General features: G+C 30.0%; 2 protein-coding genes and 1 long non-coding RNA gene across 3 annotated transcripts; all 3 read left to right on the top strand.

The window, feature by feature from the left end:
- Positions 1-253: 253 nt before the first annotated feature.
- LOC122603835 (heavy metal-associated isoprenylated plant protein 6-like) lies at positions 254-2,582 on the top strand. The gene is made up of 5 exons (XM_043776658.1): positions 254-319; positions 442-592; positions 889-1,115; positions 1,278-1,365; positions 1,728-2,582. The coding sequence occupies exons 1-5, from the start codon at positions 311-313 to the stop codon at positions 2,318-2,320; spliced, it is 1,068 nt and encodes a 355-aa protein (XP_043632593.1). The 5' UTR covers positions 254-310; the 3' UTR covers positions 2,321-2,582.
- Positions 2,583-5,583: 3,001 nt separating this feature from the next.
- LOC122605957 lies at positions 5,584-11,059 on the top strand. The gene is made up of 2 exons (XR_006324765.1): positions 5,584-5,868; positions 10,590-11,059. It is a non-coding gene; the product is annotated as an uncharacterized LOC122605957 (long non-coding RNA).
- Positions 11,060-11,934: 875 nt separating this feature from the next.
- On the top strand, positions 11,935-13,162 carry LOC122604816. Its single transcript, XM_043777681.1, has 3 exons — positions 11,935-12,052; positions 12,251-12,858; positions 12,965-13,162. The coding sequence occupies exons 1-3, from the start codon at positions 11,935-11,937 to the stop codon at positions 13,160-13,162; spliced, it is 924 nt and encodes a 307-aa protein (XP_043633616.1).
- Positions 13,163-27,501: the final 14,339 nt, after the last annotated feature.

Below are 27,501 nucleotides of genomic sequence, written 5' to 3'. Positions count from 1 at the left end.
GGGTCAAAATAATCGTAATACGGGTCAATAAATCGACCCACATTTCTGTCGGTTAATAAACCGCCTTATCCTTTTGTAGCTTTGTCAAATTCGACCCACTATGGCCCCACCCATCATTCAGCATCCATATGTACATACAATACATGTACACATATAAAATAGATACACATAATGCATCATGATACATGATACATCCTCTCTGCCCCTATAAATACCAACCTTTGCCTCCAATTCCAATCTTCAAAACAATTTCATAACTTTCATTTCCAACCCCTTTATTTTCCATTAATTAACTATCATTCCATTTCTAATGGGTGAGGTAATTAGAACTGTCCAAACTCCAAAATTTCCACAATTTAATTTCTTCATTTTTTTCTTTCTTCCCATTCGTTCTTAATTGTTATAGTATTAATTTTTCGTATCATGTTAAATTAATTACAGAAAGACGATACCAAGAAAGAAGCAGCAGGTGATAAGAAGCCAGAGAATGCGAAAAAGCCCGATGCTGGTCCTATAACCGTTGTTCTTAAAATCGACATTCATTGTGACGGATGTGCTAAAAAAATCAAAAAATCCATCGACAAATTTGAAGGTATTTAATATAAATGCAAAAAAATAAATAAAATAATAACAACTAATTTTTTTGTTATGGATTTTGAGACAGAACTATAGGTACATGGTATACGGACAGCTTTGTTTATTCCGTCAAGTTATTGACATGACGGACATGTCAAGAAATAGAACAAAAAAATGAATATTTATTGGCAAAAAAAAATTATGAATGTATAACGTACGTTAGACTTAAAACAGTAGCTGTTATTTGGTGTAACTACTAAATGACAAAAAAAAAAAGAAAATAAATATTAAAAAATGTTATTTATGTTACAGGTGTAGAAAGTGTTAAGGCAGATACCGCCGGCAACAAATTAACGGTGACTGGGAAAGTGGATCCCACGCGCATCAAGGAGCGATTGGAGTACAAAACTAAAAAGAAGGTGGATATCATTTCTCCACAGCCCAAAAAAGAAGGCGGTGGCGGTGGCGGTGAAGAGAAAAAAAAGGATAACCCACCACCGGAGAAAAAGGGCGCCGATGAGAAAAAGCCACCCAAAGAGGTACCGGCAATTAATTAATTACTTTTATGATAGTAATATTGTTGAGTTATGGGTTATTAGTTGTTTAATTAATGGGTTTAAAACGTTAATTACTAATTTGTATTGTGATATTAATTTGAATTAAATTAAATTAATTAATTATTATGGTGGTGGTTGATATAGGCACAATCAAGTACGGTGGTTCTCAAGATTCCCTTGCATTGTGATGGATGTATACACAAGATTAAACGTCTCATTTCAAAGATAGATGGTATGTTAATTTTATGCATTTTAATACTTTGCTAAATATAGCCGTATAAGGTATAACTTATAATAAAATGTCGACTATTGAAAGTTATTTTTTAAAAAACGATTATTTGTATGTATGATATCGACAAAATATTGACGTATGCATTTTTAATAGTGTTATTAATAGAGACCTGAAACGGTTGTTTTTGAACCATACAATAAGGTCAGAACTATTTGGTGGGAATAATTAAGTGACATAATGTATAATAATAATAAGAACAACTAATTAAAGAAAGGGATGACGCACGTATTGAATTTAATAAGTGGATTTGTTAATTGGGATAAAGTTTAATAATATCTATATGTTTTGTCTTTTTGTAACAGGAGTTGAAGCTGTGGTGCCGGATAGTAGCAAGGATTTGGTAATGGTTAAAGGGACAATGAATGTGAAAGAACTTGTACCACACTTAAAAGAAAAAGTGAAAAGAAAGATTGATATTGTCCCTCCTAAAAAAGATGATGAGAAAGGTGGTGATAAGAAAGATGACAAAAAAGAAAAGGCCGAGGGAGGCGACGATAAGAAAGACAAGGCCGGGGATGATAAGAAAGAAAAAGCAGTTGGTGGTGGTGGCGGCGGTGGTGATGTGAAGGCGCTTAGTGGAGGCGAAGAAAAAGGCAAAGGAATCGAAGTTGTAAACAAGCTTGAGTATCAAGGACACATTCCATACACGCATACGATGCAAATGTACAATAATCAAAATTATTACAATCAAAATTATCACAATCAAGATTATGGCGTTTCGGCCTCTTCTAGCAATGGATATGTATACGAAGGTTATAATCATGCATATCCCGTGGGATACTCACATTCACCTCCATTGCCGCCGCCACCTATGTATCTTCACGACCCTCATGGATATCAACCTGGTACGGGAATGTTTAGTGACGAAAATCCTAATGCTTGTTCGGTTATGTAAATAAAATTACTATGAATGTTTAAGAAAAAAAAATGTATAAAGAAGTAGACGGATTGGTATAAAAAATGAGATAGGTTGTGCTTAGGTTATATAAACCAACTATAAACTGTCAGTTTGGTGACGGGTACGGTTTTGTATTATTATTTGACCTTTTGTAATTGAAAAGTATGGTTAGATTATAGATAATTCAATTTTGTGACCAATAATGTAACATCATCTCAAAATAATGAATGAGAAATGGTCCATCGTATTAAATAATATATATATGGTTGTACTGATGCCACACGACTTATTTATACTAGTATATAATACATTTTATATTTATTGATGATCAATGTGTTCCTCAAATTGTTTTTCTAATGTTTCATATAGGTGATGCTATTTGCACTCTTTTTAGAACTATTAGTAGTAACTAGGATGAGATTCCCTCAAGTCGAAATTCTAACTTGAATTAAGTTGAAGGGATCTTGATCATTGAATGAAAATCAAAGGCCAAGATTAAAAGATCATCTTTACATCTTAACTTTTCAACTTCATTTAAAAGTCAAGAAACTCTTAACTTGACCTCTCAAATTGAAAGTAACTTGATGAGATCTCCATATTAGTAGTAATATGCCATAAAATGGACTAAGCTATAAATCTACTAAAGGTTAAAAAATGAAAAAGATTCCCTGCCTATTTACATGAGAGAGCAATTGGTTGTGCCTGTATAGTTAAGTATGTAGATCACTAGATTGAGATCGATCCTATAACTTAGTGTATGGTATAATCATTTTTCTAATGTCCTAAATATATATAGGGTTGGAATTGGGTATAACTAAAAGTTCATAACCATATATGCACGTTGTTAGCAATCAAATGTAATCAGAGATTGTAATCATCCGGCTAGAAATTGAGTTTGAAGATGCCGCCCGAAGGAAAACTCGATTTCCAGATAATTAAACGGGTAAATAAAACTGTTTTGTTATGGTTACTCGGAAATGGTGAGTCTTTTTTTAGTCAAATGATATATGGTTTAAAAGAGTTATCTAGTGGCTGAATCCCAATTATTTTTCGGCCATCTTAATATGTTAATTTATAAGATTCATACATGAGACCGGCCTTTGAATATATGACAGAATACATTGCATTTGATAATTATTTCATATTTAGTTTAAAAGTTCTAATTAAATCCGATGGAATAAGAATCGATTACATTTTTTTAGTATGTTCGATAGATAAATAATGAAGAAATCATTATGTTAAAACGTAAATATTACTTCATTCGATAATAAAGTTGGATAAGAGGTAAACCCACTTACCACTAAAGACGGAGGCCAATAGCATTATCATCATGTCTTATAAGGTTAGAGGACATTTTTTATCTTAAATATAACCTGAAAATAACATATTTACACCATCATAGTATGATAAATCCTGTTTACATCTTAAACCCTCATACCGTTGAAGTGTTAGGACCCAATGGGCTAGGTGGCCCTCCATTAGGCCCTTACTTGCTTACTATATAATTCTCATTCTTTGTAGGCTTTAAATAGGTGTTTATTTAGTATTTCTCTTTAAAAATATTCTTTTAACTTGATTTTATTATATTAAACATTGTGTGAAACGAAGTTCTCTTAGTTTGTACAAACTAAAAAAAAGTTTTTTTTTAACTCGCTTCGATCTAAATTCTTTAATTGGCATATATTTATTATTTAGCATCTCTGGACGTTTGATAAAATATCGTGTTTAAGGGGGGGGAAACGCACTCAACATTCAGTTTAAACGACTCACCCCATCACACGATTGGTCGGTATATCTGGTTTTAATTTAATGTTCATGTTGTTTTCTTGTTTTACAAGATAATAAGTTAATTAATAAACGGCTTCTTATCGCTTGGAAGAGTTTTTTTCTTATGAGGTCGCCTTTTTCTTGTTTCCTTTTATCTCAATGGCCATAGAGGTCACATTTTCGTAACCTGAATATATTTTTGTGTCCTTTCATTCCTACAAAAGATGAAACTATCGAAATTATTATATGCATGTCCAAGTTATGGTTTCAATCCGGTTTGATACCGGTATAATCAGTATTAGCATTGATTAGACAATAACATCCAACTAAGCAGTATGAGGAGTTCAAAACACGCATGTCAGAGATGAAATCCATGACTCTCGAAAACTTCTCCACTAATCCAATCTTATAAATATAAGTAAATTCGAAGTCTAAGACCATATCAATGAGTCACCAACTCACTGGTTCACATAAATATATAGTTTGCTCATTATATATATACCGGTATTTTTTTTTAGTGTTAATTAATAATAAAAAAAAAAGATAGTTAAAAATACTTTATACACCATGTTTCGCTCATTGTATTTTCAAGTATGTAACATTCCACGTCAAACTTCATATACATTTTAACCAATTATTTTTTTATTCATCATTGGCTGGTGTAAAATTTTAAAAAAACATGTGGAATATTAACAAAACATATAAAATATATTGTTTGAATGTTTGGTAATGATGATGAATTTATGAGTTTTGAATTTTTAATGGTTTTAGATTTTGATTGTTACTACCAATAGAATGTCTTTCTTTATATTAGATAGATGTTCGCGTGATGCAGCAGTGTGGTGATGGTGTTGGCGGCAGTGGTAGCGGTGGTGATGGTCGTGTGGTTATTAATCTAAAAGTAATTAATTGATGTAAAAGGGGTACTGGAGTTATTTTTGTAGGTGAAAAATTGTAAATAATTTCATTAAAGGTATTATATGTATATTAGATATAATTATTTAAAAGAATAAATAAAATAGATGTGTAGTTTAGGTTTATCAAGTTTTTTTTGAAAAAATTAAAATAGATAGTTTTGTTATGAATTCATTGATTGTGGCTATCCGCATCCTGTAACTCATTCTCTTTTGTATACCATCCATTATTAATATACTGATTGTATTAATGTCATGTAGCCTATATAATGGCTTTGTATATGATGAGATATTAGATCAATGGAAATCATTTTTCTATTCTTCTTAGTTTGTTGTTTTCTTTATTGTTATCAATCTTTAATTTACAATACGTTATCAGCACGAATAGTCTAAATATTTTGAGTTCATATCGTCGATGAGTTTTGATTGAAAAGTTTTGAGGTATATTGATTTGCTTTAAACATGAAGTAAACCTTTTTCTCATCATTTACATTCAGATTTGGTTTTCTTTTAATCCAGTTCAATCTATATGCCTTGAAACAAAGAGTTTTTTTTTTCTTTAATTATAAATATAATCATTCGTTGGTGTTTGATACTATACATGAATATATATTAGGAGAAAATAATTATTTGTTGAAGTTTATATTAATCCCCTCTTTGTCGGCTACTAACTTTTTTTGAGGCAATCTTCTTGTCATCCCATATTTTCTTGAGTTATGATGTCAAATCATCAAATTCAATTTCGAATGTTAGCTTTTGAGATCTTGGTAATTAATAATGAGTTGATTGTACAAGGCCCCTCGTACCCTATTGTTCGATGTGGTGAGTCGCAGCTTTGTAATATCATCAATTATCGTCATCGAGGTAAATTCCAAACTTTAATTAAAATTCCATTATTCAATTAGCTATCGATCTATATGCACGAATGTGATTTTTCTAGATTTTTCCGTGTGTAATGATGTTATAAACCACTCAATTTATGATGAAGAAAAAATAATTCAACAATAGTTTGATGAATATATATGGTTATATTATGATATAGATCCCGAGAAGTCAAAGTTCTATCCGAAAGTTCTTATTGTTAATTGATTTAACTAATAGTTAACACCGATCATGTATTTATGAAATTTAATTTGTTTAAACACTCACATCTAGTTACAATAATAATTTTGGTTATTTGATTACCACCAGACAATAACAAGGATAAATAATTTTTTTTCAGTTATAGTAAGTTGATGTGTTTGATTAAGATTTCGAAAGACTACACATGTTATACTTATCTAATTGTTACAGAAGATGGAAAGTACATGTGACTTGGTTCTTGTTATTATACTTAATTTAATATATTATATTCGTGTTACATGAGGTTTATTGTTGAGTTAAGACTTTTAAAATCACCTTTTATGGTGACGAAACTGAAACGTTTGAATAACTCAAGCAATACTTATTAATAAGAAAGTATAATTGAACCAAGAGTTTTGTAGCAACAGAAATAATTTGTCAAAGAATTAAGGGATATAGAAATTTTTATTGTTAGAAAAATTAAAATACTTTATCTTGTTAAGACTTGTCTTAGCCTTCTTTTAATTTTGAGGTTTATTATTACCAATAGGTCATCGAACTTTATTCTTTTAGTAATTCATGAAGGTGTTAAAATACTTTAATTTTAATTAAAACGATTTCCATCAAGATAGTTTTTCTTATTGTATCATTTAATCAGTCATAAATGAAAACAATGATTTTTACAAATTTTAGTTATTATTATCCGTGAAATTTACGAGAAGTTTTTCATGTCTTTTATCTTACTTGTTGATTTTTAAAAAATAAAAAATTCTATGTCATGTAAAGCATAACATAGACACTATAAAAATTGTCTGCTTTGAACTATTATTCGTATTATTATTATTTTTGCATGGCTATCTAAGGATATTATGATTATATTTTGGGCATCAATGATCAATGTATTTTTATTCAAAAGAAACAAAAACTAAATACACTGGATGTGAGGTATATATGTATTTCGATAACTATAACTATATCCTAATTGATAGGTTGAGTTTTCATATTGATTCTATAGAGGGATATTGCATTACGGAATATTAATTGATCCAGCATTAGCTACGATAGATGTATTAAGTTAAACTTAAAGGTAGCCTTCAAAAAGACGCATCATACGATTTTATTTATGCTATTACATGAAACGTTTTCTGCGTATCACTTATGTGTTGTGTGTCGGAGCATGAAGCAAACTGATCAAAATATATATATATATATATATGTACTACTTGAATTATATGCTCGCTTTATATGGCTATAAGCCGATGTGATATTATATTTGAGTATGTTTTGTTATCATTTAAATGTTTTAGAAGAGCTGATGTAAGTTTGTTTCGAGAAACAAAAGTGTCGTGACACTAAATTTTTGGTATTATAGTTTATAATGAAGCGTGCACATACACATACATATGTCCATATATTATCCCATGGACTTTGATTATTTAATTAATGACAATGCATGTGACATGGTTAAGATGATAAACTGAAATGTTACTAGCTATGAAAAGACCAATTACTAGTAATATTGTGAAAAAAATGAAGATATCATTAAATACGCATTATGGGCAGATGCATATGAAAATTACATTTGTCTAAATGTTTGAATCATGAATAAAAAGATACGATATACAGTATAATTTCTATGTTCGGACCTAGATATTTTATTAATTTAACGAGTTATTAATTTATCGAGTGTAAATTTACAATATTTCTCTTAAGTTGGGACTTGAGAATTTTATAAATTTATCAAGGTTTTAATTTATCGAGTATTAATTTATAGAGGTTTTGCTGTATGTTTATATTCAATATTACGAAGATTGTTAAGAATGGCTGATATAAATAAAAAAAAGTAATTTATTAGTTGGATTTAAGTGAGTTATATTCGTATGTGCTTTATATGCTTTATAAAACACTCCATTGATCGTTTGAAAACATGATTTTTGTCATTCTTTGTAATAATATATATTGAATCGTACAAAGCTCAAAAGGAGTTGAAATCAAGTTAAGGGAGAAATTAGAGTTTAAAGTATCGTTGTATTAAATTCTCCAATCTAAACATATATGGTCATAAACTAGAGGTTTATGAATCAAGATTATTTGAGTAATTGGCATGACCGGATAGACCATCCCTGGTCAGTTATGATGCGAAATATATATATAAAAGTTAGAAGATTTTTCAAAGTGGTTATCTAAATTGTGGTTATTTGCTTAATAAGGATTGAATACCTTATTGGAACATAAGCAAATGAGATGTATGTAGGCCTATACATCGTCCAAAGGACCATTTAGTGTTTTAAATCGATGCATCATCTAAATGGGTCATTAAAGTCGCAACATAAAAGTTTGCGTAATTAATTGCTTATCTTATAAGATTGAGAACATGTTCCATTTTGTATTGACAATAATGATTAGTTATATAATGATCATTTGAGAGCAAAATGAGTAGTTTGGGGCCATGTTACTTAACATGCAAAAATTCGCATCATGCCAATAGTTATCGTATTTCCTCCCCATTGAACTTGGTTTACGGTCAGAAACCATATATGTCTCATATAAAAGGTTTTTAGTTATGCGAAATATCACAATATTGCCCTACCACAATGCACAAAGATGAGACCTTAAAGAATGTTGGAAATAATGTTGGGAAAATATGCTTGCATTGGAAGTGCGTAGGCTCATGCTTTGATTCAGTTCGAAACTGTCTGATTAACTAGACACTAGTATAACTGTTTTGGGTATGAGTTGATACATGAAAGAGGTGTGTATAGTCAATAAAGCCATCATTTGGAGATTTTTTTTATGGCTTATGTTTCACATTGGTATGATTTAGTTTTCCCAACCTTAGGTAGATATGAAAAGCAGCTTAAAGTTGAAATAAGCAAAAGATGAATTATCAAAGATCCTCACATCAAATTATATGAACATAATGTTCATGGGATAATTCATATATTACATTTAGTAATTGCCAGATATGTTGACTGACCAAAAAGAGAGTGAGTAATTTATATATGTCAGCTGCTAATGCTCCAATCAGTAATGGGTATACATATGTTTGAAGCATAGTACATAAGTCGATTCCAAATAAAAATCTCGAAAGAAAAAGAGCAAGAAAATAAGATGGTCAAATTCGAGGTATGAAAGACCCCATTATAGATTATTGATGAAACAAGACATGAAGGTTTTACAGTTACCTGAAAAAGCGAATACTAAACATTGAGATCTCAATAAACAATATCATGTCTCGAAAGCTATGGAATCGATTGAATAAGTGAAATCGACGTCGATAATAACTTTAAATTTGATATACCGCTAAGTACTATGAATAAATATGAGGATCTTGAAATCATGCATGAAAATAAAGTTATAAGATATTTATGATTGGCCAAAAGAAAAAGACGCAAAAGTTAGACCTCGAGTTCGTATACCTGAAAGTGTAGCTTTTTATGATATAATTGATGAGTGGGAAAAATAAATGACAAAATCATATGTATGATACACAAGGCATAATATTTTGATGGACATCCAAGATGAAGTATTATAAATAAATATATAGTGGTTGTCCATTTATGATAGAACTGGGTCATTGTGAAATTTATTATGGAATAAGGATTTTTCGCAAAAGATATAGACTTGATTACGATGAATTTTATTATCAAGTGGTGGATGCAACTATTGATATTTTATAAGTCTGACAATATAAAATAATATGAAACTGCGTCTTATGAATTATTTTGAGCTCTGAAGGTATTATATATAGTGCATAAAGTATGTGTTGTTCTTTAAATTGCAATATTGCTTGAAGTATATAAAATGCACGGAGCATGTGTAATGAGCCAAAGATGCTACAAACATATTTGAAAGGTTCTTGAGAACGACATGTCACAAAAATAATCTATAAGTCTATAATAAACATTTGGTAAAGTCTCTTTGAATATATAACTTGAAGTTATGAGATTTACTTGCCCAAGGATATTAAAGAAATATAAAACTTGAATAAGTTATGAGTTGAAAAGATCTCTATGGCAATTTTATGTTTGAATGTGTGTGATGCAACAAAATCGAACAATCTAGTGATGAATAACTACTCAAAAGGAATCTATATGACGAGGAAAATATTTTTGTGGGCTATATCTATTTATTGAGTTTACTAAGTAATTTGTATATATGATCCCTTGGTATTGATAAAGATCACTTTCATTCCTTAAAAGCGGAGATAAATACTTGATTCAAAATATTATGTCTGAGTTGCATCTAGTCATTATTAACATATATCCCAATATATTGTTTTACGTTTTTTTAGTACACATAAAAAATCTCATCCCATGAGAATGTATACGAATCGGTAAAACATATTTTTTTTTATTACCGTGGAGGCCATAAAGTTATAAGTTTACATCACACTAACTTATCATAGCAATTTTAGTTTGTTTACTTAATGCAGGATAATTGATTACAAACGGATATGGATTTATAAATGTTGGCATCAACCTTATCATATATTATAAGTTAATTAACAGATCAACATGTAGATAATGCAGCATGGATGTTTTTAACGACTGAAATTATATATCAAGGGAAGCTTGTTCGTAATATTATTGACTCAGGGAGCTTAAGTGATGTGATCATCGGGGGGAGAAGATACGCGCTGCACTCTTTTTCCCTTGGCCATGGTTTTATCCCATCGGGTTTTCTTGGCAAGGTTTTTAATGAGGCAGCATCCCCAAGCGTATCGAAAGAATTATGTACTCTTTTCCCTTCATTAGGTTTTTATCCCATTGGGTTTTCCCTAGTAAGGTTTTAACGAGGCATATTCTTTTGACCGATGGATAGCCAAGGGGGAGTGTTATGAATTCATTGATTGTGGCTATCCACATCCCGTAACTCATTCTCTTTTATATACCATCCATTATTAATATATTGATTGTATTAATGTCATGTAGCCTATATAATAGCTTTGTATATGATGAGATATTAGATCAATGGAAATCATTTTTCTATTCTTCTTAATTTGTTGTTTTCTTCATTGTTATCAATCTTTAATTTACAATAAGTTTAGGTTTATCAACTATTTAACTTCCTTTATGAGGTATAACAAAAGGAAAATGATTGCTATGTCTAAATAATAGGCTTAAAGATATACCTAAAGATTTAAGGTTAACATGTGACATGATTAAAGGTGTAGATTAAGAAAGAGACATAATTTAGAGATCCCGCGCTTTACGACAGTGAAATGGTGGGGGTGATAGGTCATACAGTGATAAGACATAGGAGGTGATAGGTCATAGAATGTGATAGCCAAATGTCTTAGCCGTATGTGCTCCGCCCTCGGATTTAAAAATTCGTCGAAAGTATATCAAATGACATCTTTAATGAAAGAGCATGAAATTTAAACACTCATATAATTTTTATAATTTAACAATGTACGGTTTTTGAGATAAAAGATTTTGAATGAATTAGAGAAATAAAATGATTTATGGAGGAGATGGAAAAAAATAAGTCGTTGAGATTTTAAAAAGAGAGATGAAATTAAAAGTTGAAAGTCGAAAGTTGTGAGGTATTGATGTATAGTATATCATGCATTATCATGTGTACATCATTGAAATTAAAAGTTAAAACCTTATTTGCTTTATAATATAGATATAGATATGTGGCATATCTCGACAACTTAGAAACAAAATATAATATAACAATAATCGAAACTTTACTAATCTAGTTTCCGTACATATTGGAACAGAGTGAATGATGGGTAAAAAGTAAATTCCATACATCATTGTAGGTAGCACAAACCTTTGACCAACATTCAAGGGTCGTAGTTGACCTTTTTATTTGTATAAGGGGGAGAGGAGTGGCAATGGCTTGCCCGGCAGGTTGAGCATGCCGTCGAAGAACACCACCGCCATCCAAACGGCTTGTAGGCGGGTTGAATGTGGGCGGGATAAAAGCCAGCGGAGGGATGGGTATTTTGGAACGTTAGGGGAGTGTGTGGAGTGGGGTCCATCCCTCTTTTGTGACCGTTGAACACCAATGAAAAAAATTAAATTTCCCAATCTCTATATCTATATATACACTTCATTTTTAACCAAAGAATTCACCAAACAAAAACATATCTTCACATTTTCACAAAAAGAAAAAACACCGCATTACTAAAAAATGGATTTCTCTTCCTCATCTTCTTCATTTTGTGTTCCAGCAGAGTTAGACGATTCGTTTACGGGGAGTACTTTTCAGTTTATTAATCAAGTGTACGTTGAGCTTGAAGATACCGACACCTCTTCCGACACTCGTAGGTATATTGATCGAGACCGAGAAGAAGCTCACGCGATACTAATGCGTGACTACTTCGTTGAAGACTCAAAGTCTGATGAACCATTTTTTCGTCATCGTTTTCGCATGAGCAAAAGGTTATTTTTGAAGATTGTTGGTGATATTGAAGCTAAATTTAGTTATTTTCAAGAGGGGTACGACGCACGGGGTAAAAAAAGTTGCACCGCTCTTCAAAAGTGCACATCGACGATCAAGCAACCGTCTACGGGTGAACCTCCAGACGCATATGACGAGTATTTATGTATGGCTGCAAGAACGGGACAGGAGAGCATGGAGTACTTTTGTGATGCGGTCATCAATTTATATCAAAAGGAGTTCTTACGTAGGCCGACATCTCATGACGTTGCTCTCATCAAACAAGCTCATGAAGAAAGACACCACATTCCAGGAATGCTTGGTCTTGATTGTACACACATCGAATGGAGGATGTGCCCTAAACACTTAAAAGGGCAATACACGATGGGTGATCACAAGGTACCTACTATTATGATTGAATGTGTTGCTTTCCTGTGACTTATGGATTTGGCATTCGTTTTTCGGTCCTGCTAGATCGAACAACGATGTCAACGTTTTGCAGTAGTCGCCGTTGTTTCAAAACGAGCGTCATGGATCCGCGCTAGACAGTTCATTTAGTGTAAATGGACATGATTACAAGCGCGGTTACTACCTTACCGATGGAATCTATCCAGTGGAACAAGATGAAAAGAAATTTAAAAGACTACAAAAGACTGCAAGAAAGGATGTTGAGCGGGCATTTGGTGTTCTCAAGGGAAAATGAAAGATTTTGGACCGTCCCCTCTGGCTATGGACAAAGGAGAAGATCGGAAATGTCGTCGCTGCGTGTACTATACTACACAACATGATCATCAAAGACAACGGACGTACAATATCACCGGTTCATATTATGGATCCAACAGTGCCAAATGTTTATAACCCGGAAGCAAACCGGGAGTTACAGGACGAGGACGTGCATCATCGGCTCCGATATAATCTCACGGCGCATGTATCGGCTTTAGACTTATCATACCTTGACGATCCAGCGATGCAGCCACCATCACTTGCGAGCTTGATTTAGTTGTCTTCATTAGAAATGTAGAATTTAAATTTATGTACTTTAATTTATGTTTATGTAATGTTTAGTTTAAGTTTAATGAAATATTTAAGTTTTTATTAAAATAGAAGAACTTTGATTAAGTTAAATGACAAGGAAAAAAATAAAATTTGGAAGGGTTGAGAAAGTCATGAATGCCATTGAAAATAGTTGGGAGAGTTGACAAAAAAAAAATTGAGTTTAAGGTATTTGATTCGTGAATTTTGAGAGGGATGGTACTCTCCCCTTAAGAGGATGTTTGGTACATATGAATGGTAGAGAATGAAATTAAAGTAAAGAATAAAAAAAGACTGGAATAAAAAAAATATAATGATTCACATGTTTGGTATAATTTAAAGAATCAATATTGGAAACAAAAATTAATTACTTCTCTTGTTTGGTTATGTTATATTATTATGGAATGGAAATGCCTTTTTTATATACATTTTTATTATTTATGATAATTAACTTGATTTATGTAAAATTATAGACTTTTACAATTTACCCAATAATTTTCTATTCTACCATCATCTTCTTTAAAACTGCAAATAAGGCATATAGTATTGATATGAACAAAAACCAACACTGGCTGTACACATAAAAAAGTTGAAACATCATAACTAATAAAGCGACGTGGATGCAAAAGATTATTTTCCATATGTTTTAAAGTTTGTTACTTTCAAGAAGAACAAGAACAAGCAACTATGATATACAATTATTAAACCAAAAAAATACATGATATTCTAATCATACTTTTTGCCTACATATATGCGTTATTTATATAATCCATATAAAGAGACGAAGTTGACTTCTAGCAATTTAAATATCTCATTGAGATCAATTAATTAGGAATGAAAATTTGGATTAAAGCAAACAACAAAAGAAATCGTTGGTGTGTTAATTAGGTTTAAAAACATGTATAGATGGCTCGAAAAAACCTGAAGACCGGGGTAATAAACTAAAGAAGCAGTAAAGATGATGACGAGAACAACTGAATGAAGAAATCTTTAAAACCATCAAAGAGAAATATGGTATTGGGGTTCAAACAATTTACAAATCTAAAAAACATGTGCAATGCACATGATAGTTTGTATTTATACCCCATTATTTATTGCCACCATCAAATTCCATGTGTGAATGAAAAAAACACACGGCCTCTTTTAGCTTTTCTTTCCCTCCATTCTTTAGGTTTTTAAATGGAAACAAAAAGGTGGAAAGAGAATGGCTTTTTGATTCTTTATATCGATCCATTCTATACTTGAAACAAACAAGGGATAAGGAAAGATTTCTCATTCTCACCTTTCCATTCACCTTTACCAAACACTCCTTAAGAGAAATGATAAATGTATCACATAAATGGATAAATCTACCACAATGTATAAATTATATTGCATTTTGTATAAATATATAATGCACAATTGTAATAGATTTATTAATTACTGAGTATTGTGGTATAAATATCAGAACGATCTTGGACATATATCAAGAGTACTGTTTGCTTGAAAAAAAATCAAAGCAACATACAAGAAGTGCAAACGATTTTCCAAGTGCATAGTATTTCTATCCGCACCTCCACGTGTAACGTGTTTACTTGGCTAACTTTCAACATTAAAGCGTATAGAGTAAGACATATCTACGTTTTAACTTTTAAGTTCTACAAATTTAAAAAGTTAACAACAGTTGCTAATGTGACGTCTTAAGGTAACTGGAAATAAAATTATTAGAAATTTTAGTGAACACGGGTATATCCAAGACTTAGGGATGAGTAAAAACTGAACCTGAAAAACCAATACCGAACCAAACGGATTGATTTGGTTTTAGTTTTTAAAAACTGAATGGATAGGTTCGGGTTTTGGTTACCGATCACTAAAACCGAACCGAACCGAAATAACATAAATGTATACATATTTACATAAATTAAGAATGTCTCAATTTAATAATGTGAGGTTTGGGAACTCATATAGATACGAGACTAGTTATATGGAGATAAGGAGATGTATACTTGATATAATCATGGTTTCTAAAATCAGATGGACAAAAGTTGCGTTATATTAGTCGGAGAATTACAATTTAACTATATTGGGGATACATAAGTCAAGTTATACAAGTATTACAATTTTATTTATATAAATATATATATATATATATATATAGACTAACCATGATTATCACTAGCTTTGTAAAATATTAATACCTTTGGGACTATAATAATAAGCATGGATGGAGTCAAAAATCAGATGACATTTCTTCTGAATCTAACTAAAAAAAAAACTTGAGTCAAACCGAAAACTAACCCAAACCGAATAAAAACCGAATTCAACGGTTCTTGGTTTTCGAAAACCGAAACATTCGGTTTGAGTTTCGGTTTTAGACAAAAACCGATCCAAAGACCCATACTCAGCCCTAATCCTAGTTACGTTGTGTATATCTGAATCAAAAAGATTTGTCCGCCTTAAAATAATCTACAACGCATCACCCATTTTGGAATGTGACACTCCATAACATATGTGAGTGGAATCAAGTAGCGGGAGTCTTCTTAAATACGCTCTAAAAGACTAAAGGAGGACATGACGTCATTAATTAGAAGAAAGCATGTTTATTATTGATCTTTAAACTGTACAAATTGAAATATAACCAGATTTTATCAAATCGACTATATAACCAGATTTTATCAAATCGACTATAAAAGCATGATCTAGTATCCAAAAATATATCTTCTTTTTAAGTTCGGATATGCAATTTCCAGATTCCCGACTTTGAACACCCTAGATGTGAAATTATATTTTCATTTAGAGATTTGTACGAACCAGCTAACCAATTTAGAAGGGGAAACCTACCATTCAAGTATTCAACTAATTAACCCGTGATTCTCTCGTGTTTGCCTAAAAAGTACTCCCTCCGTCCCATATTAAGTGTCCAATTTTAACTTATTGAGTCTTTTTCTTTCAACTTTGATCGTAAATATTTTTGTTTGTGTTATATAACACTTGATATAACATATATGAATTGATTGAGTTTCACATGTACTTTTCATTGATATAACTTTCATCAACTAATATATAACACAAACAAAGATATTTACGGTCAAAGTTGGAAGAAAAAGACTTAACTAGTCAAAATTGAACAATTAAATTGGGACGGAGAGTATAACATAAGGAGTGTTGTTTAGTGTCTAATGATCTGTATGTTTATGGAATATTCATTTCTTGACACGACACGATTTCAAAAAGTAAACTTATCTCGATAACGTACTTTTCCTAAATTATTGGATGCATACGTACATCATATTATACCTTTTGTATAAAATAACAAAAGTATTTTAAGTGATTGTTTGTGAAGAAGTAGAATTGAAGATGATGAGAGCTACAACTTAGAAGAAATTTCAATCATTGTATACAAAAGGCCAATAAAGAAGGACTACTTGTAATATCACTAACATATCTATCGGCCAATCTTATCCACATTATACATGTATGATTATTTATACTACTATACGTATCTAACAATTTGCAATGAAACAAATTATTGTAAAATAATGAAAACGATGATCATTGTTATATATCATGGTTTCTTTATGTAATTGATGCATGCTTTACGTACATTGATTAGATTGTCCTATCTATGTATTTTTAAGTAGAAATTGAAGAATATGATCAGATGACATTTAAAACATGCCCTATATATGCCAAATATGAACAGACACTACCCGATTAAGACAATGCATGCTAGACCTCTCGCTGTTGAATCGCGACACAAAGTTTTCAACGAAATTCACCTTTCAAAAAAAATATATACATAATTAACTACATCTTTATTGCAGGTGAGTTAATCGTTAATTAGCAATTGATCACTCATCGTATAATTGGCGATCTGTAAATGTCAAAATGTGAATATTATAGCTGGCTTTGAAATTAACAAAGAGAGTTAAAAAGAAGCAAATATTAATGATTGCCTAAGGCACAAGTAATAATTATCATGAAAAGACATGTAAACAAAACGTTAAATATTACTAGAAAGGTAATTACAAAATGCGGTTATGATGATAGTGTTAAAGTGATGCAAGTATTTGATGAATATATATTTAAAGGGGTAGTTGATATATTATAGATCGAAGATAGAGAATGTATGGTGATTGAAGAGTCTGATCAATTCGCATATTTCACAAGTATAATACTCCGTATTCAACAAAGAGGTGGCATATGATATTATAGATGGTACGAGTAATTTATTAAAAAAGACAGCTCAACGCTGGTAAATGCATCCATGATATTTCCTATAGATTTTGGGTTCTAACTTTTAGGAGTTCTGTATGGTTTTTTTCCTAAATCACCTATAACGGTTTATGGTCTAACATCTCGTAGTATGTGCAGAGTTTAACCATTATACGGTGAGGTGTTTTCTGAAATCGAATACCGACTAACTGTTTAAAAAAAAATCATAAATATCTAAATTTAATAGTCATGAATTCATAACCAAATAATTATTATTTGATAAAGTCACCCTCCCAACAATATGTCTATAGTTGCTATTAATTACAAATTCATTAATGGTTAGACTATTTTATAAAGGTTCTTGCCTTTTGAAATAAAAATAAACTTCAATCCTTGATATGTGATGATATAAACATTCCACATCGGTCTAGAGAGAAGAACGAAAGCTTCTTTATAAGGGCGGAAGGGCCTGACAACCTTTTCTATCAAACTCTTTTTGGGAGCAAAACCGTGAGCGGAGACCAAAGTAATCAATAATTGATACGGTGACTTGGAATGTTAGTTTACCATTCAAAATATAAAAAAAATTACAAAGTAATTAAGACACTATGGACACAAATCAAGAATTGATTTTGAATTATATATCTCCGAATCAAATCAAAGGGTTGATAGATACGTGCATGATGCAAGTCCTTTTAGTGAAACTTTAAAATCTATTGACAAAATTGCGAAGACTCGGTATATATGAACAGGATTTGTTGCGAAGATCCAAGACTTGTAAACAAAGGCAATATAATGTGTGGTAACAAGAGCATATATATTATTCAAACTTTCAAAGATGAAATGATGAATGTCCTAGGATGATGACTTATATAAAATTTGAGCTAGTAATGAATATTATTGATGGTCCAAGATGTTGCCTCCTTGAGCAATCGATCCGGGCCATTTTGTGATGACTTTTATTATCAAGGTTAGAGAGTGATTTTAAAAGATGATGGGAAATATATAGAAAATAAATGTATGCTTTATGATTATAAAATGTATAATCAAATACGAACTTTCTCTTGGTTTGATGTATTATTAGTACGGATCGTTATTCTAAAATTTGCTTATTTTCTTACTAGAACAAGATATCATTTTATTCACATTTTATTTCACATTTTTAAATGTATGAAATCTTATTTTATCTTAATTTATATTAAAAGGCAACTGACCTAACGTTAATTAACTGACCAATCACAGCCCTCAATTTTTCTCAAAATTAACTAAATCAACACTTGTCTAAATTAATTTACATTTTTTTGTTTTTCATCACCAATTTACACTTTAATCCAATTTAAAATAATTAATTTACATTTTTTGATTTTTCATCATCAATTTACACTTTAACCCAATCTAAAAATTACTCGTATTAATTTACATTTTTCGATTTTCCATCACCAATTTACACTTTAACCCAATTTAAAAATTACTAATTTACACCTTTTGTTTTTTTATCATCAATTTACACTTTAACCTAATTTAAAAATAATTAATACTAGTACCTTATTACATAAGAGAAATGATATTAGTACCATGATTTTTTATTATTCTACCATACAGTACTAGCATTACAGCATACTGTACAAGTTGATAATGCATAAATGTGGTGCATGAATAAAAAGTTATGGTACTAATGTCATTGCCTATTACATAATGTCTATATAATAACGAAATATTGTTAAAAGCTAGAGAGCTCACATCATTTGGATTAATACGAATTAATTATATTCATATTTTATTTTATATTATCTTTATTGTAACACTTATTGACAATAAGGATGTGAATAAGACCGGTTTCCATCCGTACTGGTTCCAGTACCGAAAATCTCAAAAAGTGGTACCGATAATCATTAAAACTAATCTCCTTTTGTATATGCGATTACGAATGCCTACATAAAAGAAAGTCTGTTACACCATCTAGCCTTGATATGAAACATTTACATTTGAATATATTTCAATTTTTCTTTAAGTATATTTTTACATTTTAACGTACAAGTATTCTTTTTGTTCATGTACTAATTATTATATTGATAATGTTGTAAAACCCGTGTATTTGTCACGGGTTTCAAATCTAATAACTTACCAATTTGTTCTCTCTTAAAATTGATTTCAGATTTTTTGTGTTTATAACATTATAATAAAGCAAACATAATTAATTACGACGTACACTTAAATATGTGATAAAAAAAAATTCACAACATATTTCGATTGTTTAAAAAAATATATTCATGTTAAAAATGTGTGAAAATCATCGATTGATAGCACAAAATTTTTTTACACTCGACATGAAAAAATTAAAGTTACAAACTAATGCTCTTATGCTCAAGTCATCAAGTGATATATAAATTTGATATTTATATATTTTTCTAACACATAAAATTTATAAGAAAAGATAATAATACCATCACTTTTTATTAGTTTACCACAAAATACAGGTTTTTTAACATATAATCTAAACTAGTATACCACTTCCCATAATTTATACTATACTTTGACTTTTTAAAAATGCATAACTTGTTGATATTTTTTTATTTATATGTTCTAAAATCAGTTGGTAATTAAAAAAAAAAGGTTCTTAATGCTTTTATATGCTCAGATCATTAAATATGTGGATAAATTTAATTTTTTTAACAATTAAAAGTGTAATTAATCATTACGCTTTTACAATTAATATTATAAATGTAAATTTGTTGTATGCTTTCAAAAAAAAGTTTTACATTAAGTTGTTATCGTTAGAAACTTTTTCTACGTTTTTAATTGTGAACGAATTAACAAAAATATTTTTGCTTATAAAAAATATAAATAAATAAATGTGACCTAGTCTTTTTACGAGTTTGGTCTCTACTTTGATGAATACTAGTCTAGATTCTGCAATTTGTATTTTATTTTGTCAAACGTAGTACAGTAAATACTATGAGGGGAGATTTTTCCAAGTTTCCTGACTAATCATATGTAAGAAAAATATAAATCCTTGAATTAATTTTAATATAAATCCTTGAATTAAAATCAAATATTAAGATTAAAATATTGTCTTTAAATATTCACATTTAATTTTAAGCCTAAGAGTCTAGATGTTTAATTTCACGGGATCCCCTCTCAAAAAAATATATATATCAACTAAGTGAAACTCGTGCTTTGCATCGGGATATTTTTTTTTTTTACATAATTCATCGTAAATGACATGCAATAAAAAAAATATAAACTTCAAGTAAAAAGTTATGCACATAATAAAATACATATTCATACGGAATCAAAAATAAAATATCAACAAAACTAAAGGTGTTAAAATTTAAAGCATTTTTAGATAAGAGACTGTTAAGAAGTAAAAAACGATCCTCATGAAATCTATCTTCATTACTTGATATTGACATAAATTACTGGATAAACATATAACCTTAAATAGTCTTCGATTTTCATTACTAAATGGCGTTTTTGCACCATACTAACTTTTTAGAATAAAGGGAGAAAATGATGTCTTTAGGTTTTGTAAAAAAGTATTGTCAAAATAGTTGTATATCCATGAACACTTTTTGCACTTTAGTTCCTACGCATATACATCATATGATATGGTTCTAATAACTAAGATATCGATAATCCATAAGTAACAAAAAAAAAGAGACAATAACTTAACCGTCGCCTTATCACGAAGATAATCAAATATGAATTAGAGTGACAAGCTAGAAGATATTTAAATGTTAATATTTTTTGGCATATAGAAACATAATAAATTAAATTATAATCAAAACTACATTGTATATGATAAGATATTTGTCATTTTTTACAAAACACTACATCGTTTAACACCTATAGGCCCTTGTTAAAAGTAAATTTTAGTTGCAACAAAAAATAAAATTTTTTATTATTATTTTATAAACACAACTCGTCATTTGTCTAACATTTTTCAGCCCATATTAATATGTCTACATGCCTCTACATATTGGACACGTATAAATACTTAACAACCGTTCACTAACCAACACTTGCTCCAAGGCTAGTCAAGGCTATATATTTATCTGGTAATTCAGGTCCATATCAAGTAATGAAGTAAATATAATGAGGTTTGTCTTAGACTAACTTTTTCCACTTACTATTAGTTTTAGAATAAATTGAGAAAATGATGTCTGTATGTTTTGCTAAAAGTCTCTTATCAAAGTATTTGTGTATCGATAAAAAAAAATGCATTTCAGTTCCTATGTGTATACCTCATTATGATATATGGTTCCAATAACTAACATATCAATAATCCATAAGTGACATGATAAATGAAGACAATAACTAATTAGTTGGCTCATTGCAAAGATAATTTGCATCAAATATGAATTAGAGTGACCTAGCTACACGATATTGAAATATTAAGTTTTTTTGACTTATATAAACATATGAAATTACATTACAATTAAATGTATATGTTAAAATAATTGTCCCCTTTCACTAAACACTACCTCGTTAAAACACATATAGGCCCTTGTTGAAAGCAAATTATAGCTGAAACAAATAATAAATCTTTTTTTTATGATTTTTTGAACACAAGCTCGTAATATGCCTAACCTTTTCCATCCCGTATTTATATGCCTACATGCATGAACATATTGGACACTTACACACGTACACTAACTAAAACCTACTCCAAATAGACATAGTGAATCACCATTATAAAAATACCACCACATTATTGTTTTGGTCAAAAATTTACCTAAGATAATCTACGTTGAAGACCTAGATTAATTATGTAACCAAACTTTTGTTTGTGAGGTTGTGTGCTTAAAGATCTTGAAGGGTCGGTACACTGAGATGTCAAAATAATTGTGAAAATGTAGCGTATTTGCTAGATATTGAATAATCATGTAAAATAATGCTTAAAGGAATGTTTTTATCAAGATAGGATTGTAAAAGTAAAGATCTACTTGTAAAATCTAAAAATGAACATTTAAAGTGCAAAGATCTTGAGTAAAAAACGTTAAAACGTGATCATTCTTAAGAATTCGTTAAGAAATAGTATAAAAGCATAAAATATGATTAATCAAAATACTTGAACGTAAATAAAAAGATTACTTTGTAAAAGTTGATCAGAAGTACTCAAAATGGTAAGATATTAGCGATAATCGTAAGTAAAACGTTATATAAAATAGAAATAAAGTAGAATGCATAAAAGGAGTAAGAACACCGTGATTTGTTGATGAGGAAAAGCCCTTAATCCTTCTGGATTGCCGGCATAAAAACCCCGGGAGGAAGCAATCGTCCCTGCCTTTGTTCTCTTATTAATTATGTTTAAAATGATTACAATGAGGAAGCAGGTTGATCGATCTTTCTAAGTGAATAAATGTAAAAGAATGAGAGTTGTGTGTGTTTTTTGTGAGTAGAAGTGATAATGAATACTTGATGCCTATTGATCGATCAGCCCCTTCGTTTATATAGAGTTAGGAGCTAACTAACTCTCCGAAAAATCTGGGATCTTGGAGCTGACTATCCTGAAAATCTGGGATCCTGAGCAGATTCTTCTCTTTGACTTGATTACTTGGTAAATGAACGTTGTGGAGTCATTTCTACACGTTTTCAACCATAAATTCCGACTTTGGGGGCAAGTCTTCCGTTTTACCTGTTCCTGTACTACTAAGTCAAAGTAATAACGGTCAGACATCTTAGAGCCCCAAGATCTTGGAACCTGAAGATCTTGGAGGTGAAAATCTCAGGCATAACAGTTATATGAACACGCAACTATGTTAGGATGCATAAAGCAATCAACTGGTTGACCTTATTCAAACACTTGATCGCTCATAACTCATTGATCTTATTACTATTTAGTCACAATTCTCACAGAAAAGTTGAACCAAAAATCTATATAAATGGAACCCGGGGGGGGGGGGGTTGCAAGTGAGTCAACAAAACAGGTTTAGGTATGTCTCATCTCATATGACTTTCTTTCAGAAAAGGCCATTAAATTGATTTTATAAAAATAATTTGTAGAATTTTTAAATATGCCTTCATGTGAAACGCATAAAGTGTACAATCAAAAAACTTAAAGTATAAAATATTGGATCTCATGACAAGTATCCAATATAGGGAAGGTACTTAATATTTATTACAAAGAAAGTGTTGCTTAGTTAATTTAAACTAAAAAAAAGATTAAATATAAAATAAATTATAGATAAAAAAAAAATCCTTGAAAATAACATATTTTCGAGGAATTTGTAGTTTTGTCATTATTGTCATCAAAAATCAAAACATTCAGTTCTTGCATTTTTTGTTTACTATTGAAACGACAATATAAAGCTGACTATAACTAAAGATGATATTTCTAAAGTAAAAACCAATTTGGGCAAACTCTATCTTTGACTTTTTTCAAATAGTCATTTCAAAACAAACAGATTCGGGAATTGGTTTCTTTGAATACAAAAAGGTATTTTTCTATCCGACGAAATAAGTTGAATGCTAGGTTATACCTCTTCTTTTGACAAAATAATATTAGATACTAATTAAAAAAAACTTAGTGCTATTGTTAACGATTGTAAGCTAAGAATATGATGAATTAATGTTAAAGTTAAATATTCAATGATTAATGAAGTATGTATATATCTTTTTATATGCACAATCATGTAAATAGAAAATTATGAATAAATTCATCACATACAAATGAGTTTTGAAATAGTAAAACTAAAACGATGAATGGTGTGTCGAGCAATCAAGGCTTAAAAAGTTTTAAAACTAACAATCTTATAGTTTTATAGTAGTTATTAAGTGTGAACAGTTTTATAGTAGTTATGATACACTAATCATAATTAAAGTATCATCTTTATTTTTTATTTGTATTAACGGAAAAAGGTTCTCAACTATTAATTTTAATAAAAGCTAACAAATATTAAATAAACAAGAAACCTACGGATTATATTCATTGTGAGTTATTATTTCATAAAATAAGAGTAAAATTATTTACGTGTGGATCCAAACACTATTTATTAATTTCATAGGACATTACAGGAGTTAAGGTTGTTTATTAATTATGGATCTCAAAAAATAAACAAAACATCATGTGGTTTAAATGGCAAATAAGCCTCCCTCCCAACTTGGAGGTTGTGGGTTCTGCTCTCACCTCTAACATTTTTGAACAAATTTTCATAAAATATGACTATAACTTTAAAATACTTATGTGGTAGCTGACTAAGCAAAATAGGTTATTACGTGGATACTGACATGTCTCTAGGATCGATTTGGTGATGCCACATAGGAAAATGCTGACGTGGCGTGCTCAAAGAGTGCCACGTGAGCACTTTCTGATAACCTTATATATATATATATATATATATAGAACCCTTTTTTTGAGAGAACCTTATATATATATATAGATAACCTTATATAGTGAAAAGTTATTTTGAGAACCCTTTTTTTTTGCAAGAACCTTTGAGAACTTTTCAAATTAATCCCAACCGATGATTATTCTTTACATGAAAATTGTTTTTTGATTGTTTTCTGAATAACTTATGTGTAATTTTGAAGTTTATAATTGTGTGAAGGCATGGATGATCATCCGTTATACAATTATGTGGAGATTTGGATTCTTGATCACATGTGCACGAATATTGCTATGATTACATGTGATCGACTTGCATACATGTGATCATAGCAATATTCGTGCGCATGTGATCAAGAATCCACATCTCCACATAATTGTATAACGAATAATAATCTATGCTCCACACAATTATAAACTTCAAAATTACACATAAGTTATTTAGAAAACAATCAAAAAATAATTTTCATGTAAAGAACAATCATCAGTTGGGCTTGATTTGAAAAGTTCTCGCAAAAAAAAAAGTTCTCAAAATAACTTTACCATATATATATATATATAGAGAGAGAGAGAGAAAGAGATAGAGATAGAAATTAGCTGATTAGGAACTTAGACATTTAGGTATGATTTTTTGTAAATAAGTTTAAAGTGATTTGACATATCTTGAAAAAGGGTTTAGGGAAAGTTTAATTTGACTTGAAAAGTACTCATGTACTGTGACATTATCTACTAGTCATGTATTGTGACATTATCTACTAGTCTACTATAGTACAGTAAATTGTTTTATTTTGTCATTTTAACATCAATGAAACAATTTATTGGGAAAATAACAGTATATAATTTTGTTAGAGAGACTATTTCTTATAAAAGAAATATTTATTCAGTATTTTTATTTCTACAACATTATAAAATATTTGTTTTCTGTATTTTTCAACCATGTAGTTGATAACAACAAAATACTTCTTTATTTTATTCACTAATTTTAACATTTTCATTTAAGATTTCTATAATAACTTTAAAAAAATTATTTACAATATACATTCCTCAAACTTTAAAATATCTATACATCAATCACTTTAACACTTATATCGCTACCACCACTGCTGCCACCACGGCACCACCACCACCTGTCGCCGCCGTCACCACCACCACCCGTTGTCACCGTCATCACACCGTCAAATTGCGTGAGAATTTGTCTAATTAATACTCGTATTAACGTACCTTGAACATTATATATAATAATAAAAAAAAATGTTTGAAAAACATAGTAAGATATGATTATTAAACAAACTACTTTAATGAAGTTAAACCATGCATATACGTTATATGTATATAGTGATATACTGCTTGGATTCTTGATTTTGTATCTTTCCTAGCTAGCTTGGATTCTTTTATCGAAAATTGTTTCGGGTTTCAAATACTACGTTACCAAACTTCGACCAATAAGATTGAATGTCAATTAGCGCGAGTACAGAAAATAAAATAAAATCGAACACCAAATCTTTTATCGTCTTCGAAACGATGAATTAAAGTACGCACAAACCGAGATAAAGAATTCTGGATTATATGCCTAACTAGTACAAATATTTACACTTGGTATAAACCACAAAACTACGCAGGATAGTACTTTATTTAGATGTAAAATTAGTGTATTAAAATCAAAGGTTGCTATATGGCTATATCTAATATCTAATACTCGTACTATATTATAAAGAAGACCCTTTTTTGAAATTCTCAAAAGATAAATTAAAGTACATAAATTGTCTCTCTTTTTTATTCATAAATTTAAAAATCTATATTTAATAATAATATCCTTAAATCTCAACTACTCATTTTTCTCTCTCTTCTCAAATCTCAACTACTCATTTTTTCTCTCTCCTGCATAAATCATTTTATTCCTCTAATTTATTCAAGATCTTTTATCTCAAAAACCGTATATCGATAATTTATAAAAATTGTATGGGTGTTCTTAAAATTTCGTACTCTTTCATTAGAAATGTCATTCGATATACTTTTGACGAATTTCCAAATTCGAGGGAGTACGACTAAGATATTTGGCTATCACACTCTATGTCTAATTATCACCTCCTATTACCTACCACCCTACCATTTTATCGATGTAACGCGCGAACACTATCTCTCGTAGGTTAAAAAAGAAGTTGTAGTCGCATGACATATGAATAAGTACAAAAAGTTATATCACCTCCTATTACCTACCACCCTACCATTTCGAAGATGATCGATCTTCGAAAGGTATATATAGCCATACTGATAATATTCTATATTCTATATATAAACATGTATTGACATTGGACCAAATACACAATCTACCAATATATATATAACAAGGTGCTAAATTCATTCATAAACAAACAAGAACCCTTGGATGAATTCCATCTTTATTTTGAAATCATTAGATCAAATTTAATTATTTCATCTTTATTAAATGACAATATTAGTACTTATACTTTTTATAACTATACAAAAAA

The sequence above is a fragment of the Erigeron canadensis genome, chromosome 6 (genome assembly GCF_010389155.1).
Source record: "Erigeron canadensis isolate Cc75 chromosome 6, C_canadensis_v1, whole genome shotgun sequence".
Lineage (NCBI taxonomy): Eukaryota > Viridiplantae > Streptophyta > Magnoliopsida > Asterales > Asteraceae > Erigeron > Erigeron canadensis.
The sequence above is the reverse complement of the archived record's forward strand: the minus strand, read 5'-3'. Positions and strand labels throughout refer to the sequence as shown.

What these genes read in the sequence shown, in the direction of transcription:
- LOC122603835 (XM_043776658.1), top strand. An exon ending in AGAAAAAGCCACCCAAAGAG is followed by an intron (nt 1,116 to 1,277) that starts GTACCGGCAATT and finishes TGGTTGATATAG; the next exon opens with GCACAATCAAGTACGGTGGT. An exon ending in TCTCATTTCAAAGATAGATG is followed by an intron (nt 1,366 to 1,727) that starts GTATGTTAATTT and finishes TTTTTGTAACAG; the next exon opens with GAGTTGAAGCTGTGGTGCCG.
- LOC122604816 (XM_043777681.1), top strand. Translation starts at nt 11,935, where the DNA reads ATGCCGTCGAAGAACACCACCGCCATCCAAACGGCTTGTAGGCGGGTT. An exon ending in AGGGGAGTGTGTGGAGTGGG is followed by an intron (nt 12,053 to 12,250) that starts GTCCATCCCTCT and finishes TTTGTGTTCCAG; the next exon opens with CAGAGTTAGACGATTCGTTT. An exon ending in ACACGATGGGTGATCACAAG is followed by an intron (nt 12,859 to 12,964) that starts GTACCTACTATT and finishes GTTTTGCAGTAG; the next exon opens with TCGCCGTTGTTTCAAAACGA.